This window comes from Ruditapes philippinarum, unplaced genomic scaffold (genome assembly GCF_026571515.1).
Source record: "Ruditapes philippinarum isolate M1 unplaced genomic scaffold, ASM2657151v2 ctg13064_1_1_1_1, whole genome shotgun sequence".
Classification (NCBI taxonomy): Eukaryota; Metazoa; Mollusca; class Bivalvia; order Venerida; family Veneridae; genus Ruditapes; species Ruditapes philippinarum.
Genome location: NW_026856360.1, coordinates 8,247 through 21,949, shown reverse-complemented (window position 1 = coordinate 21,949; position 13,703 = coordinate 8,247). Strand labels below are relative to the sequence as shown.

Here is a 13,703-nt window from a genome sequence, read left to right as displayed (position 1 = left end):
AGCATGTAATAGGTCACCTTGGGGTGTCCCAGAGCATGTTGCATGATGTGCAACGGTTTCGAACTCCCGGAAATGTCAAGCATAGGCATGGAGTTGGTCGTGAGAGGGTCATCCCTCGATGTTAAGATCTTTTTATTATTAGCATGCAGGAAAAAATGAACTTTATATCGTTCAAAACGGCACATTGACGACTGCACAATACATCTATGAGATCTTAGATGTGTATGTCCGCCAATGCCACAACTTAGCATTTAAAGGATTATTAGCATTAAGAGAAGGCGATACCGAGCAGAAATTCAAACAAGCGGACACCACACGCGAGACTAAACGAAATTCAGTCACCCTACTTATGTTTTCCAAAAAGCCTCACTTTATTACCTAAGAACATGTTTTCAGAATTACAGCAAATATTTAAACGTTTAAACTTATGAACCTTATATACTTTTGTGTAGTATATACACATTAAACTTTATCAAAGATTATCATCTGATAGTCACTGATCAATGTTCGTCGTCTGAGAGTACTATTTAACATTTTATCATCGCTATCATTAAGAATATCAGACGGGTAACATAAATAGTAGATTTGGAATTAAATTTTGGGTATTACATTTATTTAGAATTAGTCAGAATCAATTCACGACATAATATGTGACTAAATAACGTGTATTTTACGTTTTACGTTAACATAGTGAAATTAAATGATATGCTCTAATAATTTCAATCAATCAGTTATTGCTTATATGGATGTTTGATATTTTTATTGAAGGTTTAAGCGAAATACAAACCAGTCTTTTTTATGATGGCGTGAATGTCCTAAAGTTTGTGACGAAAAATAAATAAGATTTAAGAGGCTACACATGGGACTTTTCGATTACAATGTATAAAATGCTGCAGCATTAAACTTTTACAGTTTCAAGCATCAATATTCTTCATTTAAGATGATAAATGAATGATTATTCCAACCAACTTTGATAAAATATAAACACTGATTTAATTAAATATAAACCTCAATTAAACTGTCCAAAGTGTATCTTACCTAATATCCAAACAGCGCCCCGCGCCGCATAATATATGTGATAGTTTTCGGTTGATATCTATCTGTCAATTTGGTAATAGAGAAAGAATGAAGCGGTTGGAATTTCACGTTGCGGACTATGTTGTTATGCTATTTTTCTTAGCAATATCTTCTGCAATAGGTATTTATTATGGGTTTTTCAAAAAACAAAGGACTACAGAGGAATATATTCTTGGTAACAGACAAATACATCTTGTTCCTGTTGCTCTGTCTTTGGCAGTTACCTTCCAGTCTGCATCATCTATAATTGGATTACCAAGTGAAGTATATTTATATAACATTATGGTGTTCTATATAACATTTGGAATTTCATTGGCGAATATCGTGCAGGCATTTGTCATTGTACCGTTGATACATCCGTTAAGATTGACCAGCGCTTATGAGGTAATGTAACCATGGTAACTGATTTTACTTTGTTTATAAATGTTTTCATCATGGAAACGTTGAAAACGTGAACAATATTAACTACATTTGTTTTTATATTTACCTGGTTGAATACGCAACAAGCATTTGACATTGATTTTATAACTCAATTCCTACAAAAGGGACCAATTAAACCGTTAAAAGTTTTAATTAAAATTGGCCAATAGTATAATGCTATGTATACGTTTATTTTATCAAACATTTAAAATGACGAACATGGTCTAACAGTTTCATGTGATTGTTTTTTTTGTTTTTTGTTGTTTTTTTTTGTTGTTTTTTTTTTGGGGGGGGGGGGTTGTTTTTGTTTTTTGTTTTTTTTTTATATATTTTCAAATCTAACAGTATCTCCTGCGGCGTTTCCGGTCAAGATGGGTCCAGCTGCTAGGCATGACCATGGGAATGTTACAAACGGTATGACGGTCTGACTTTTTTCGATATTCTAGGTCTACATCAATATTAGTTATAAGTTGTTAACTCGTCGTAAACTAATTTTATCTGTTTATAAACTCCGATACGACTGACTGGTCACAATTTCTAAGCGCTCTTGAAGACTTTTTTCTCATGTAACCGTCTAAAAATCTTAGTAAAAACTTTAAGGCATATATATGTTTCAAAATTTAGTATCACTTTGATATTTGACACTTTTTTCTTCAGACTTAAGCAAATATTAAGCAAAAGAAAATGAAATTTTGCAATGCACCTATAAGTGTACTTAGTATAATATACAGATGCCAGAGTTGCATGGTTTCGGAATACTGTCTTAAATTAATATAGGTATCAGACTTGATCCTGTTATATTTCAATATTCATTTTCAAGTAACTGTATGGTAGTTTGTTACAAAAAGTGGTGCATCATATATGTTTTTGTAATGTTTGTTGCTGTTGTTCTTGAAGTTTCTTTTGTTGTTGTTGTTGTTTTTTTTTGTTGTTCTTGTTTTTTTTTGGTTTTTGTGGGGGGTCTTTTTCATCTTCTCTCCCCCCACCCTTTTTTGTTTTTTTTTTGGGGGGTGGGGGTGGGTATTACAATTAAACTGAATACAATGCAATGTATTTATAATAAAAGAGTAATTTATTTTATTTCAGCTACTTTATGTCAGTATTGTATTGTATTCACCAGCCCTGGCACTGGAAGCAGGTATTTTATTTATTTGAGTATTTAAACATGGTTAGATTTGCTTGAAATTGCTCTTTATCTTAGTAATATAGTTAGCATTGATCGAAAACCCATTATGTTGGTTTTGTCGTGACGCGGCTCATATATTCTGAGACAAATAATGTGGCTAAGACTATACTGATAGGTATGAGAAAGACATTTGCGGGTTAAATATAAAACGAAGAATTAATAACTACTTTTTAAATTTCAGTTGCAGGAATCCCTATCTGGTTATCAATTGTATTAATTGGCGTTTTAGGGACTTTCTACACTGCCATTGTAAGTCAGATGATTATCAGAATTTAAGGCAGCTCTTTATGAAAATACTAAAAGACGTTTTCAAAAATTGTAGACGCCAAATCCTTCAGAGCGCAAGAATTTGACTTGTGGAAAGTTAAAATCTTCACTTTACTGAACAATACCCGAGTTACAGGAGTTTATTTTCTAGATTTTCAAAGTAGATCTCATGGCCTTATTTTACCTTTTGATATTGAGATACTTTATAAACAATATTATAATGCGCATGTTTCAGCATTATTTATGTTAATGTCATTTTAATGTTTAGCAATATGTAAATAGTTTTTCAGTAAAAAAAAATTGTCAGGTAAGATATTATATATTGTTTCTCATAACTCATCATATGAAGGACAATGTAACTTTTATATTATTTGTATGTTTTGTTGTATAACATAGATGAGACTGAAGTAAATAAAGAAATTAATAGATCTATAATAAATACCTTAAATAATTTTTATATATCTTACACTTTGCCCCCTTTTTTCTGTATTGGTCTTTTATTTTGTCTTAATAGTCTTTGCTAACTCAGCGTCTTATCGTCTATCTTTATATATTTTCTTGATTTCGAACAAAATATGAATAAATTAAATAAACTACCAGACGATATTGTTTAGCAGACGAAAGTTTTTACCCGGTATGTTAAGAGATAACTCAACCATATATAACTTTAGGGTGGAATGAGGACAGTTATATGGACGGACACATTTCAGTTCATAATGCTTTATGGTGGCCTCACAGTCATCCTGGTCTTGGTAAGCAATGGTTTAAATTCTAATTTGATACTTTAGGTAAGTAAAAGGCAAACCTATGTTTAATAACTTTTTAATAATGATTTTAGAGCATGATTTATGATTATCACTTTAAGAAAGTAGCAGCATTGAATATGAAATAATTTGTCTTAAACAGCAAAACTTAGATAAAGTTGTATATACATTAGACAGGCGTTTCCGTTAGTTTTACCCATGCCGGAAATGTAATCTGACATCCGGGTGTCAGACGAGTCGTGTGCTGTAAAACGGCATGCTTTTGATAACGTAATTTTACTGTGTAATTTCGTACGTTGTTGTAAAAACACAGTAACTGTAATTATCATGGAAAATTGTTTGGTATATGGTAAAATATGCAAGAGAAAATATCTGAAATATCGGTACGGATATTCTAATCCGAACCGCAACATATGACAAATGAATGTGAAACAAAACCCCCTTCGGACAAAATCCCTTTTATGTATTTTTGTATTTCTGGACATAATCCCCCTCATGGGTGGACAAAATCTTCTCAATAAAACAGCTACCTAGGACAGAATCTGCCTCAGATGAATGTTCAGTTTATAAAGTGGGTACGAGAGAGACATACTGCATTATGCTGTGTGGTGATTGCTAGTACTTTATTAGGGAATATTGGTTCAACATCAGTTCTATACTGCTAAGGGATGTGTAGATGGACAGTGTTGCACAATTCATTTCTTCCTCACCATCTTTCAGAATTTGTAGACAAGTTGTAATAGTGTTTTTGAAATTATAAGAATTGTTTTAGATAAATAAAGTAATGGCATTGATGATTTGACTTTTAAAACTTCCAAGAATAATGAAAAACACACTTTGTCTTATTATTCCCCTTTAATTATATTTGTTATTTACCACAAATATAATGAACACTGCTAAATTAATTAAATTGTTTTTAATGATAATTTGGTTGAAAGTTGATCTAAACAAATAAAAAATATGTCTTATCAAGCTTATTTAATTATAAAGGTTAACTTGATACATAATTATAAATCAAAAAACAAAAGTTCATTATTCATCAATTTTTATGGAGCATAATAATACATTAGAAACCTATGAAACAAGGGGATTTTGTCCGGGTAGGTAAGGGGATTTTGTCCAGCCTTGCAAAAACATGAAGGGGATTATTTTCACCCATGGAGGGGATTTTGTACGGGTATGCGAAGGGGATTTTGTCCGAAGGGGATTATGTCCGTAAACCATGACAAATATTGTAACTTCATAAAAAATTAACAGTCCTAAACCTCCTTAACTTTATTACTTGTCAAAAAGCAAAACATGGTTCACCTGTATTGCAAATGTATCAGAACACAAAAAATAAGTTAAATAACTTAAACTAATTACATATTGGGTGGATTAATGTTCTCTAAAACCGCAAAGAAGATTAACTGAATAGTGCGTATATTAGACAGGTTTTGCTAATTTAGCAAAATTTACATCGCGCAAATGTCAAGGAAATTTAGGGAGCATAAACTAGTAAAATAATTTATGTTTTCTGTTGTTGATGATGTCGGTTTAAATTTTGTTATCTATTTATTTATATTTTTTTTTGTTTCTCTGGTTGTTGTTGTTGCTGTTAATGTTGTTATTGTTGTTGTTTATATAAACATTTTATAATACTCAATAATTATTAATATTTTGTTTCTGATTTATCAGGGTGGGATGAAAATCGGAAGCTTCTCAAAGATTTATGAATTATCATTAAAGGGAGGTCGGATGAAATTCGATGAGTATACATTTTATCTATTCGTTGTTGAGCAAATTTAACATTTTCAGTTCAATGCATAACATGGGTCGATATTTTACTGATTAATCAGGGCGTATATTTTTTTTAAAGATATTTAGTTGGTTATAGTCTAGTGAATATTTGTGTTACAGGAGCACAAGAAAATTTCATGCATTTAGAAAGAGAAATCACTTTAAAAAAAATTCTAGTATAAAAGTGCAAAAATTGAATCTGTTGCTTTCTAATTGGTAAGAAGCAGGTATGTGTTAATCCGCTACATGTACGAAAATGTTCACATGACCCTGTGTTCAATAATGTCCCCAGTGCTAAGGACCATCTGTTTGAGTATTTAACAACCTTCTTGATGGAGTCCCTAAAATAAATGGGTTAAAACTTTAATATCAAAATTCCGTTCAAAATTATGGATGAAAACTATTATTCTACATTTCCTATCGCATTTAAATGGTAATGAATAAATACTAGTAACGCAATTATAAAACCATGAAATATTTTTATCATGCTTGCTTCAGGATTAATCCCGACCCTCGGATACGTCATTCTGTTTGGGGATGTGTTATAGGCGGGGTGTTTAACTGGCTGCCTAACTGTTGTAATCAGTCAGCAATACAAAGAATATCATCTATAGAAACAAAGAAGCATGCTAAAATGTAGGTATTCTTTATATCTATATATAGTTGTAAAAAAATCCAAATAGCTGGTTCAGACCTCCGTTTAACCTGTTTTAAAAAGATCAATTATTCTTCATGAATTGTCATTTATAGAAAAAAAACATTGCAAAACGGCCTCAAACCGTCGGAGTTATTCGTACCGGCATCCAGGAATGTTAAACGTCATTATAAAAGCTGCAATATGTTTTATTTCTTGTGCAAAAAATGGGAAATATTTAACACTCATGTTTTAATCAGTCTGCAAGTTATTCATAGTCATGTGGTTAACACGAATGGTCAATCACACGAAACATACATTATATTAGGACTGTAGCGTACTGCGTGCGCCCATCCACTGTAACTAAATCGTAGGTGTTCACGCATATTAATTCATCATATGCGTGCATCCGCTGAATGCAACTCCTGCAATTTGAAAAAAAAATGATATGCAATTAGAAATTCGTCGAGAGTAATAAATAACCTTATCAAAATATACTAGATTTACCTTTAACGAATGGGTACAAACTGTGCATGAATAATTATAATAAAACAGATTTATATGAATTAGTAATATAATAATTTCCTACTTGTTACGGAAAAATGTATTTCGCACCCTTAGTTGATTGCTGTAAATACCCGATTATTACCAAATAACGAATTGTTTTGTTTGCAATATTAACCAAACGATAATAAACAAAAAGCAAAAGAAAATACTTTATAGACAAGAACTACATGAATAAATACATATACCATGTACATAATATATTGATCAATAAAATGCCCCGAATTAGATAACCATTAAATAACCACTGCAGTTAAATACCGGTTACACAGGTAACCAGTGAAAAGTATGACTTTTTCTGTCCAAACAAGTCAACAAGTAGTTGCTACCTCGCTTTTAGCGAACTTCGGATATAACGAACGATATTTTAATGTCCCATTGAGTTCGTTATAACCGGAGTCGACTGTATAATGCTGTAAGATTTACACATTAAAAAGTAAAAATCGGCCCTTTTTGATAAACCCGTGACATGTCCAATATCTCGTATGATGAGGTTACTGTTACGAGGTGAAAAAAGCAAGGTGAAAGAAAACGAGGGTGAAAGAAAACTAGATGAAAAAAACGAGGTGAAAGAAAACGAGGTGAAAAAAACGAGGTGAAAGAAAACAAGGTGAAAAAAACGAGGTGAAAAGAAATAGGACAAAGATCAACAAGAAAGGCGGCGTTCATGGAATGCAGTAAAAAATGCGATGTATAAAAATAATGACGTCACATTTTTAGATGACAGTCTATCTGATAGAATAAAAAGTCTTTAAAAATACGTTTTATCATTTTTTACAACTGCAATACAAATTAATACCGACTATCAAGAATTATTTGCAGAAAACAAAAAAAAGAAGAAATAAATGCGTTTTAGCTCTATATACTCTCGCTGATAGAGTATAGATTTACCCAACATTGTGTTTAATTTTGTGCTTAGTAAATAAGCCGAAATATTTAACTCAGTCTGTAAGTTATTCATAGTCATGTGAAAAGGTTCCATTCCATTCATTGTTCCATTCCATTCATTGCATTCCATGAACGCCGCATTTCTTGTTGATCTTTGTTCTATTTCTCTTCACCTCGTTTTCTTTCACCTTATTTTTTTCTACCTAGTTACATTAACCTCATCATACGATCACGGGTTCATCAAAAAGGGTCGATTGAAGATTTAAGTATTTACTTTTTGTGCTAAGTAAATAAGCCTATTCTTTTATTCTTTATTAAATTCTTCAACGCTTTACTAATTTTAATTTCAAAACCATATTTTTGCTTTTCTAATTTTCATATGTTTCTTTTTGTAAAATACGTATTGTACAGACCTACTCTCTACACGTTTTCTCGTTTTTTCAACTAAACGATTCAAAACTAGATGGAATATAGATTTAACCAACATTGCGTTCATTGAACGCCGCCTTTCCCTGTTGATCTTGTTTTATCATATTTTGTGTTCAGTTTTGTGCTAGAGTTACCTTGATAAGCCTATTCTTTTATTCTTTATCAAATTCTTCAACGCTTTAATTATTTTTAATTTCAGAACCAGATGTTTCAATATGTTCTTTCTTTAAACGTTTTTTTTCCTTTCATTTCTACCTTGTACAGAGCTACTCTACTAAATATACCACTATGTATCATATTTGACTTCATCCTGATACTCACTGGTCTAGTCCTTTATGCCTACTTCGTTACAACAGAATGTGGTCCACTAGAGAGTGACCAATTATCAAATCCGAATCAGGTAAGATAAATCTAGAAATAATAACAAATATATAGGCCAATAATTAAACGTTGATTAGATACCAGGTTAGGCGATGCTGTAGGGCACCAAGAATGATAACCTTGTCATTATCAGCCATAAACAGACGCACTCAAACTAAGTCGGCAATATTTACATTCCATGTCTAAGATTTTGTTATCCTCGATGGATCTTTATTGTATGATACTAAATGTATATTTATGTATATATAGCTTACATTTCTAGATAAAAGTATTTGTTGAGAAAAATAACATGAATTATGAAAATAACTTGTTATTCATTCAAACAATTGATAAACTTATTTTTGAATGGTTTATAAAATCACATTATGGAACATTCTGCTTTTATCTATTTGTAGTTGATGATATATTTCGTCATGAATGTATTACGTGGTGTTCCGGGTCTTGCCGGCATATTTCTTGCAGCAGTTTTCAGTGGGGCTTTAAGGTAAGCGGAACATGCATCTCTTACAACAATGTTATGTTCTTATCATACATTAGTCTAGTGTTTTAACGCTCTCTCATTGACAGTTGAAGAGTGAGTCTAAATGTAATGATGAATAATGGCGTATGTTTAATGCAAATCGTAAAATAAATAAAGAATGTCATATAACTAGCCTGTGATGTTACTCATACAATTACAGATATTAATTGTAATATACGAGTACATTTACTTCTTATGAAATATTTACAAACAATAAATAGATATTGTCAATCAATTAATGGGATCGCTTCAGTCTGGCGGGCGGGTGGCGTCTATGCATATTCAAACGCTAAGGTCAAGATCAAGGTTGCAGTTAGAGGTCAATCAGAAATGTGTGTTTGGGCAACTTGATAGTTGTGAATTAAGGGACTATATCACAAATGTTCACAATCATAAGACTTAACGAGTCTGATAGAGTCTAGCAAAATCTAGGGCAATATATGTAAGGCCAAGCTCAACGGAGATGATGGTAAAGATTTTTGCCGGAGTATTTTTCTACAATCATGGAAGGACCTTAGTATTATTTAGCACAAATGTTCACCATTGTGAAACGTTGTATTCACAAATAAAACAGATCACACTTAGAGGTCAGAGGAAACCCACTTTCTATTTTGTAGAACTATGAAATACTTTGCAAAAAATGTTCGATATTGTAAAGCAAATTGTTATGCGCATACCCGGTCAAAACGCAAAGCTTGAAAGTGAGGAAAGAAAATGATAATGTGAGTGTTGATCTTTTAGTGATTAAAACTTGTTGGATTTTAATGTGAATGTTCACTACTTTCAGATTGAATATTTGTAACTCATTCTTCTTGCTTAAAAATAGATTTACCTTGGTTGATTGTTAAGGTGTTGTTTCTCACAAATACTTCTCAGATTCGTTCTATACATGTACATGTATTTACTTTAATAGTCATGGACATATTTCGGGATTTCAGGGCAATGTTAACTTTTCGTATTGTATTTTAACATTCCATTCAGTTCTCTTTCGTCTGGTATAAACTCTATGGCTACAAACACCCTCCAGGACGTGCTGGGTAACTATCTTAAAGACGCTTTCCAGGCTAAAAAGACGTTGATTGCAAAATGTTTAGGTATGTTAATTAAGGTTCAGTTTTGTTTTTGCAAGTTTTTTTCTCGAAAATATACAAAATAAAAAAGCCAAATTTAAAAATTTGGGGGCTGGATAAGATTGTGTCAGTCGATGAAAGGCAACGGTAAATGTGATCTACCTGCCACAGACCTTAGCACCAGCTAAAGCAGAACTTAACATTCATATATTGGCAATTAACTTTAGATTTTCGGCTTACATATATTAATTCTAAGAATTTAAGGCATAACTAAATATGACATTTATATGCCAATGTTATCATGGCTTCTAAGTAATGTAAAAATTGTTTCCAAGGCTATAATTGATATGTTTTATTTTTATTATAAAGTGTTTGTGTATGGAATATTGACAGTTGTGTTGGCTTATTTATCTCAATATCTGACAGGACCAGTTACACAGGTATTTAATTGTGATCTGTTCATATATTTAGAACGGAACATGTAGTTTATTTCTGACTTGGGCTCAACACCCATCATCATAACCATAAACATGCATACATATTTTTTCAATGCATGCATCAAGTAATTATGTTTGATAAATGCGTTGAACAATTGTGTGAGTTTGTAAATATTCGGATAAACGGTGAATTATCTTGAAATGTACATGCTTCAAAAATTGCCAGAGCATGGACATACTAATATAAAATATGAAATTCATCCTCTATATCCCCCGGTGGTACACAAAGTGTAGCATTTTCTTTTAAATACCCTTATGTCTTCAGATTCAATATGTTAATCCTATTTTTGCAAGTATAATATATATATATATATATATATATATATATCTATTTATAATTCTAGATTCCCAGTAATATTAGTTTACTTTCTATATTGTTATTATACGGAACAATTGATTTTATATATTAATAACAAAATAATCAATATCGCTTTAAATTCCATTCGCATGTGTTTTCCTTATCATAATTCATAAATCATCAATTTATATGTGACACTTGTAATGTAATAATTATTATGAACATCGATAGATGGGGCAAACAGCGTTTGGAGCAGCGGGTGGTCCAGTCGTCGGCTTATTTTTCCTGGGCTCTGTCTTCCCACAAGCTAACAAGAAGGTAAAAGTAAAATTAATATCATTTATATTTTATGATGGGCACTCTCCTGTATTCCTTTTTGGTGGTTCCGTAATGCTGAGTGTTGTTGGGGGCTACGTGTTATCGGGGGCTCTGTTCTTTGAATGTACTCCTTTGTTGATATTTGCTCTCTGGTTTAGCCTTTATTAAAGTTTAAAACTTGTAAATTTTATTTACATTTTTATGTATGAAACTAATGTATGTAAAAGGTGAAATTTAAATAGTGTTTTTAGTGTGGAAAATTAGAAATTTTAATATGTAAATGCTCCATGTTAATTGTGAACTTAAATTTGATTTAAACACTGTTGAGATAAATTGATATCACCTTAGTTCATCTAAGTTCTAGAAAATGGAGAGATACCTCGAAACGAATGGAAACGACAAAAGAAAAACATGACAATTACAAACTTCGATTTGATTGAGTCTGTTAATCAGAGATAATGAAAAATGCACCTTAAACAGCGGACGACATTTTAATTTAGGATAGATTTTTGAAAATGATAATAGTATTATTCCATTATAGGGGGCGCTTGCTGGAGGAATTATTGGTGTTGTTATCAATATGTGGATTGCTCTAGGATCATTTTTATACGGCAATAAAGCTCCATTGTCACAGCCAGTCACTACTTCCGGGTGTTTTAAGAACAACACAGTTGTTTCAGAACTGCACTTGGCACCCACCACCGAATATTATACTCTCGATTCCTTAAATCATCACAACAACAGTTACTCAACATTGGATACTACTAATATGTAAGTATAAGTTTCATTCTATTTATTTGGGGCGTCCGTGGCCTAGTGGTTAAGGTCGTTGACATCAAACCACTTGACCCTCACTGCTGATGGTTCGAATCCCGACAGGGACTTTGGATTCTTTCATGTGAGAAAGCTATCCAGCTAGCTTACTGAACACCGTTGGTTCTACTCAGGTGCCCGTTTGTGCCTGAAATAATGCTTGAAAGGGCACCTGAGGTTTTCGTCCACCAATTAAGCTGGAACGTCGCTATATTGCCTACACTGTGTCAGTGTGACGTATAACCCAATCAAACAAACAAACAAATGATTCCATTTAATTAACATTTCGGTAGGTTAATATTTTAACAGTTTATATATCTATGGACTACAGCGGACATTTAAATTAGAAAAACAGTTGTTTTTATGTTGGAAAGTATTATTTCACCACCGCTAAATCGATTACAAGAAAGGATGAGTTTCAAATAAAAAATATCTACGCTAAGCTGAGGGTACTTTACGTATTCTACCATGGAGTAATGCAAAGTCAAGCATATTGGCATTATAATAATAATAACTGTCATACTCATATGTTGCGATTTGGATCGAATTATAAATGAATCGAATTTCCTAATGCAGGTCTTTTTTATTGGGTTAATGCTTAAGGTTATCTGGTATTATTTTATACAAGTTCTGGAAATTTGAATAGGGAACTGTTGCCAATAAACATGCTCATCAAACCGAGCCTTTAAACATTTTTCAATTTTACCATGTTTGAACCGTCCATTATTTTTTCCATTCTTTTTTATTTTTAAAGATATCATCAGAGTGAAAATGGTCTTCATATAGCCCTTTATGACCTCTCGTACATGTGGCTAGGATTAATTGGTTTTCTTATATCAGTAACGATTGGGCTGGTTGTCAGCTTCATAACAGGTAAATATTTTATCATCTGCAGGTTCGAATCCCGTCATGCGCAACATTGTTACCTCTTATATTTCTATTATTATTCAATGTATTATTTAATTATAATTAATGGGCGACTTAACTAATGACGTTTTAAAAATGTACGGACAAATCTTTAATTGTATATTAAGGTCATACGTTTATTTACCAGTTGAATTACAGAGATGCATGTAAAGTACAAGTCTCTGAGAATGTGTATTTCTCGAGATATGCCATTTAGTTTTAGTGAAATTGATGTTGTCATACAAATAACAATAGGCATATGACCGTAAATGTACTTTTTTGATTAATTATTGATAGAATATTAGGCTCCTGTGATTTGAACAGCCGACTATAGCCGACGATGTTGTTGTTGTTGTTGTTATTGTTATTCATATGTTATATTCTTTTATACTAGGTAAAGATAAAGATTCCCCTACCGAACCACGGTACATCATACCTTGTTTACGACGGGTATGGACATTTGACCAGTCAACTCTGCATACAATGTCTGTAAATGGCGAGGCTTTAACCGAGAAAGAAATTACAGTTAATGATATTTATGTGTAATTTGATGTTAAATATACATAATTGTATCGTATTCTTATTGAATATGTGAAATAAATCATTATTTATATCATCATTATTATAATTATTATTATTATTATTATTATTATTATTATTATTATTATGTAGCCGTTACAATTAAAGATGATTCTTTGTCCTGCATATGCATGTTTCATTTCTTTAATAGCGAATAAGTCTACCTATAATTCCACAAATATTTCAAATATTGAAAAAAAAATAATCATTTTAATATTCTTATAAAATGCTGCTTGAAAAGATATGGTGATTTAGACCTTCCATTATATAGATAAATTCACTTTAAATTAAAAGTTTTGGATTATGAGAATTA

The 13,703-nt window shown here is 31.8% G+C and overlaps 1 protein-coding gene across 1 annotated transcript; it reads left to right on the top strand.

Annotated features, from left to right (window-relative positions):
* The first annotated feature begins 490 nt into the window (after positions 1 to 490).
* Positions 491 to 13,430, top strand: LOC132746281 (sodium-dependent multivitamin transporter-like). The gene is made up of 15 exons (XM_060735388.1): positions 491 to 1,461; positions 1,843 to 1,911; positions 2,584 to 2,635; positions 2,865 to 2,932; positions 3,622 to 3,702; positions 5,392 to 5,465; positions 5,992 to 6,129; positions 8,273 to 8,408; positions 8,785 to 8,873; positions 9,891 to 10,003; positions 10,349 to 10,419; positions 11,006 to 11,092; positions 11,634 to 11,863; positions 12,660 to 12,778; positions 13,206 to 13,430. The coding sequence occupies exons 1-15, from the start codon at positions 1,126 to 1,128 to the stop codon at positions 13,355 to 13,357; spliced, it is 1,815 nt and encodes a 604-aa protein (XP_060591371.1). The 5' UTR covers positions 491 to 1,125; the 3' UTR covers positions 13,358 to 13,430.
* Positions 13,431 to 13,703: the final 273 nt, after the last annotated feature.

Bases quoted from the DNA above. Each gene is read 5' to 3' on its own strand.
- LOC132746281 (XM_060735388.1), top strand. From the start codon at position 1,126: ATGAAGCGGTTGGAATTTCACGTTGCGGACTATGTTGTTATGCTATTT. The intron at 2,933-3,621 runs GTAAGTCAGATG...ATATAACTTTAG, and splicing joins GGACTTTCTACACTGCCATT to GGTGGAATGAGGACAGTTAT. The intron at 10,004-10,348 runs GTATGTTAATTA...TTTATTATAAAG, and splicing joins GTTGATTGCAAAATGTTTAG to TGTTTGTGTATGGAATATTG.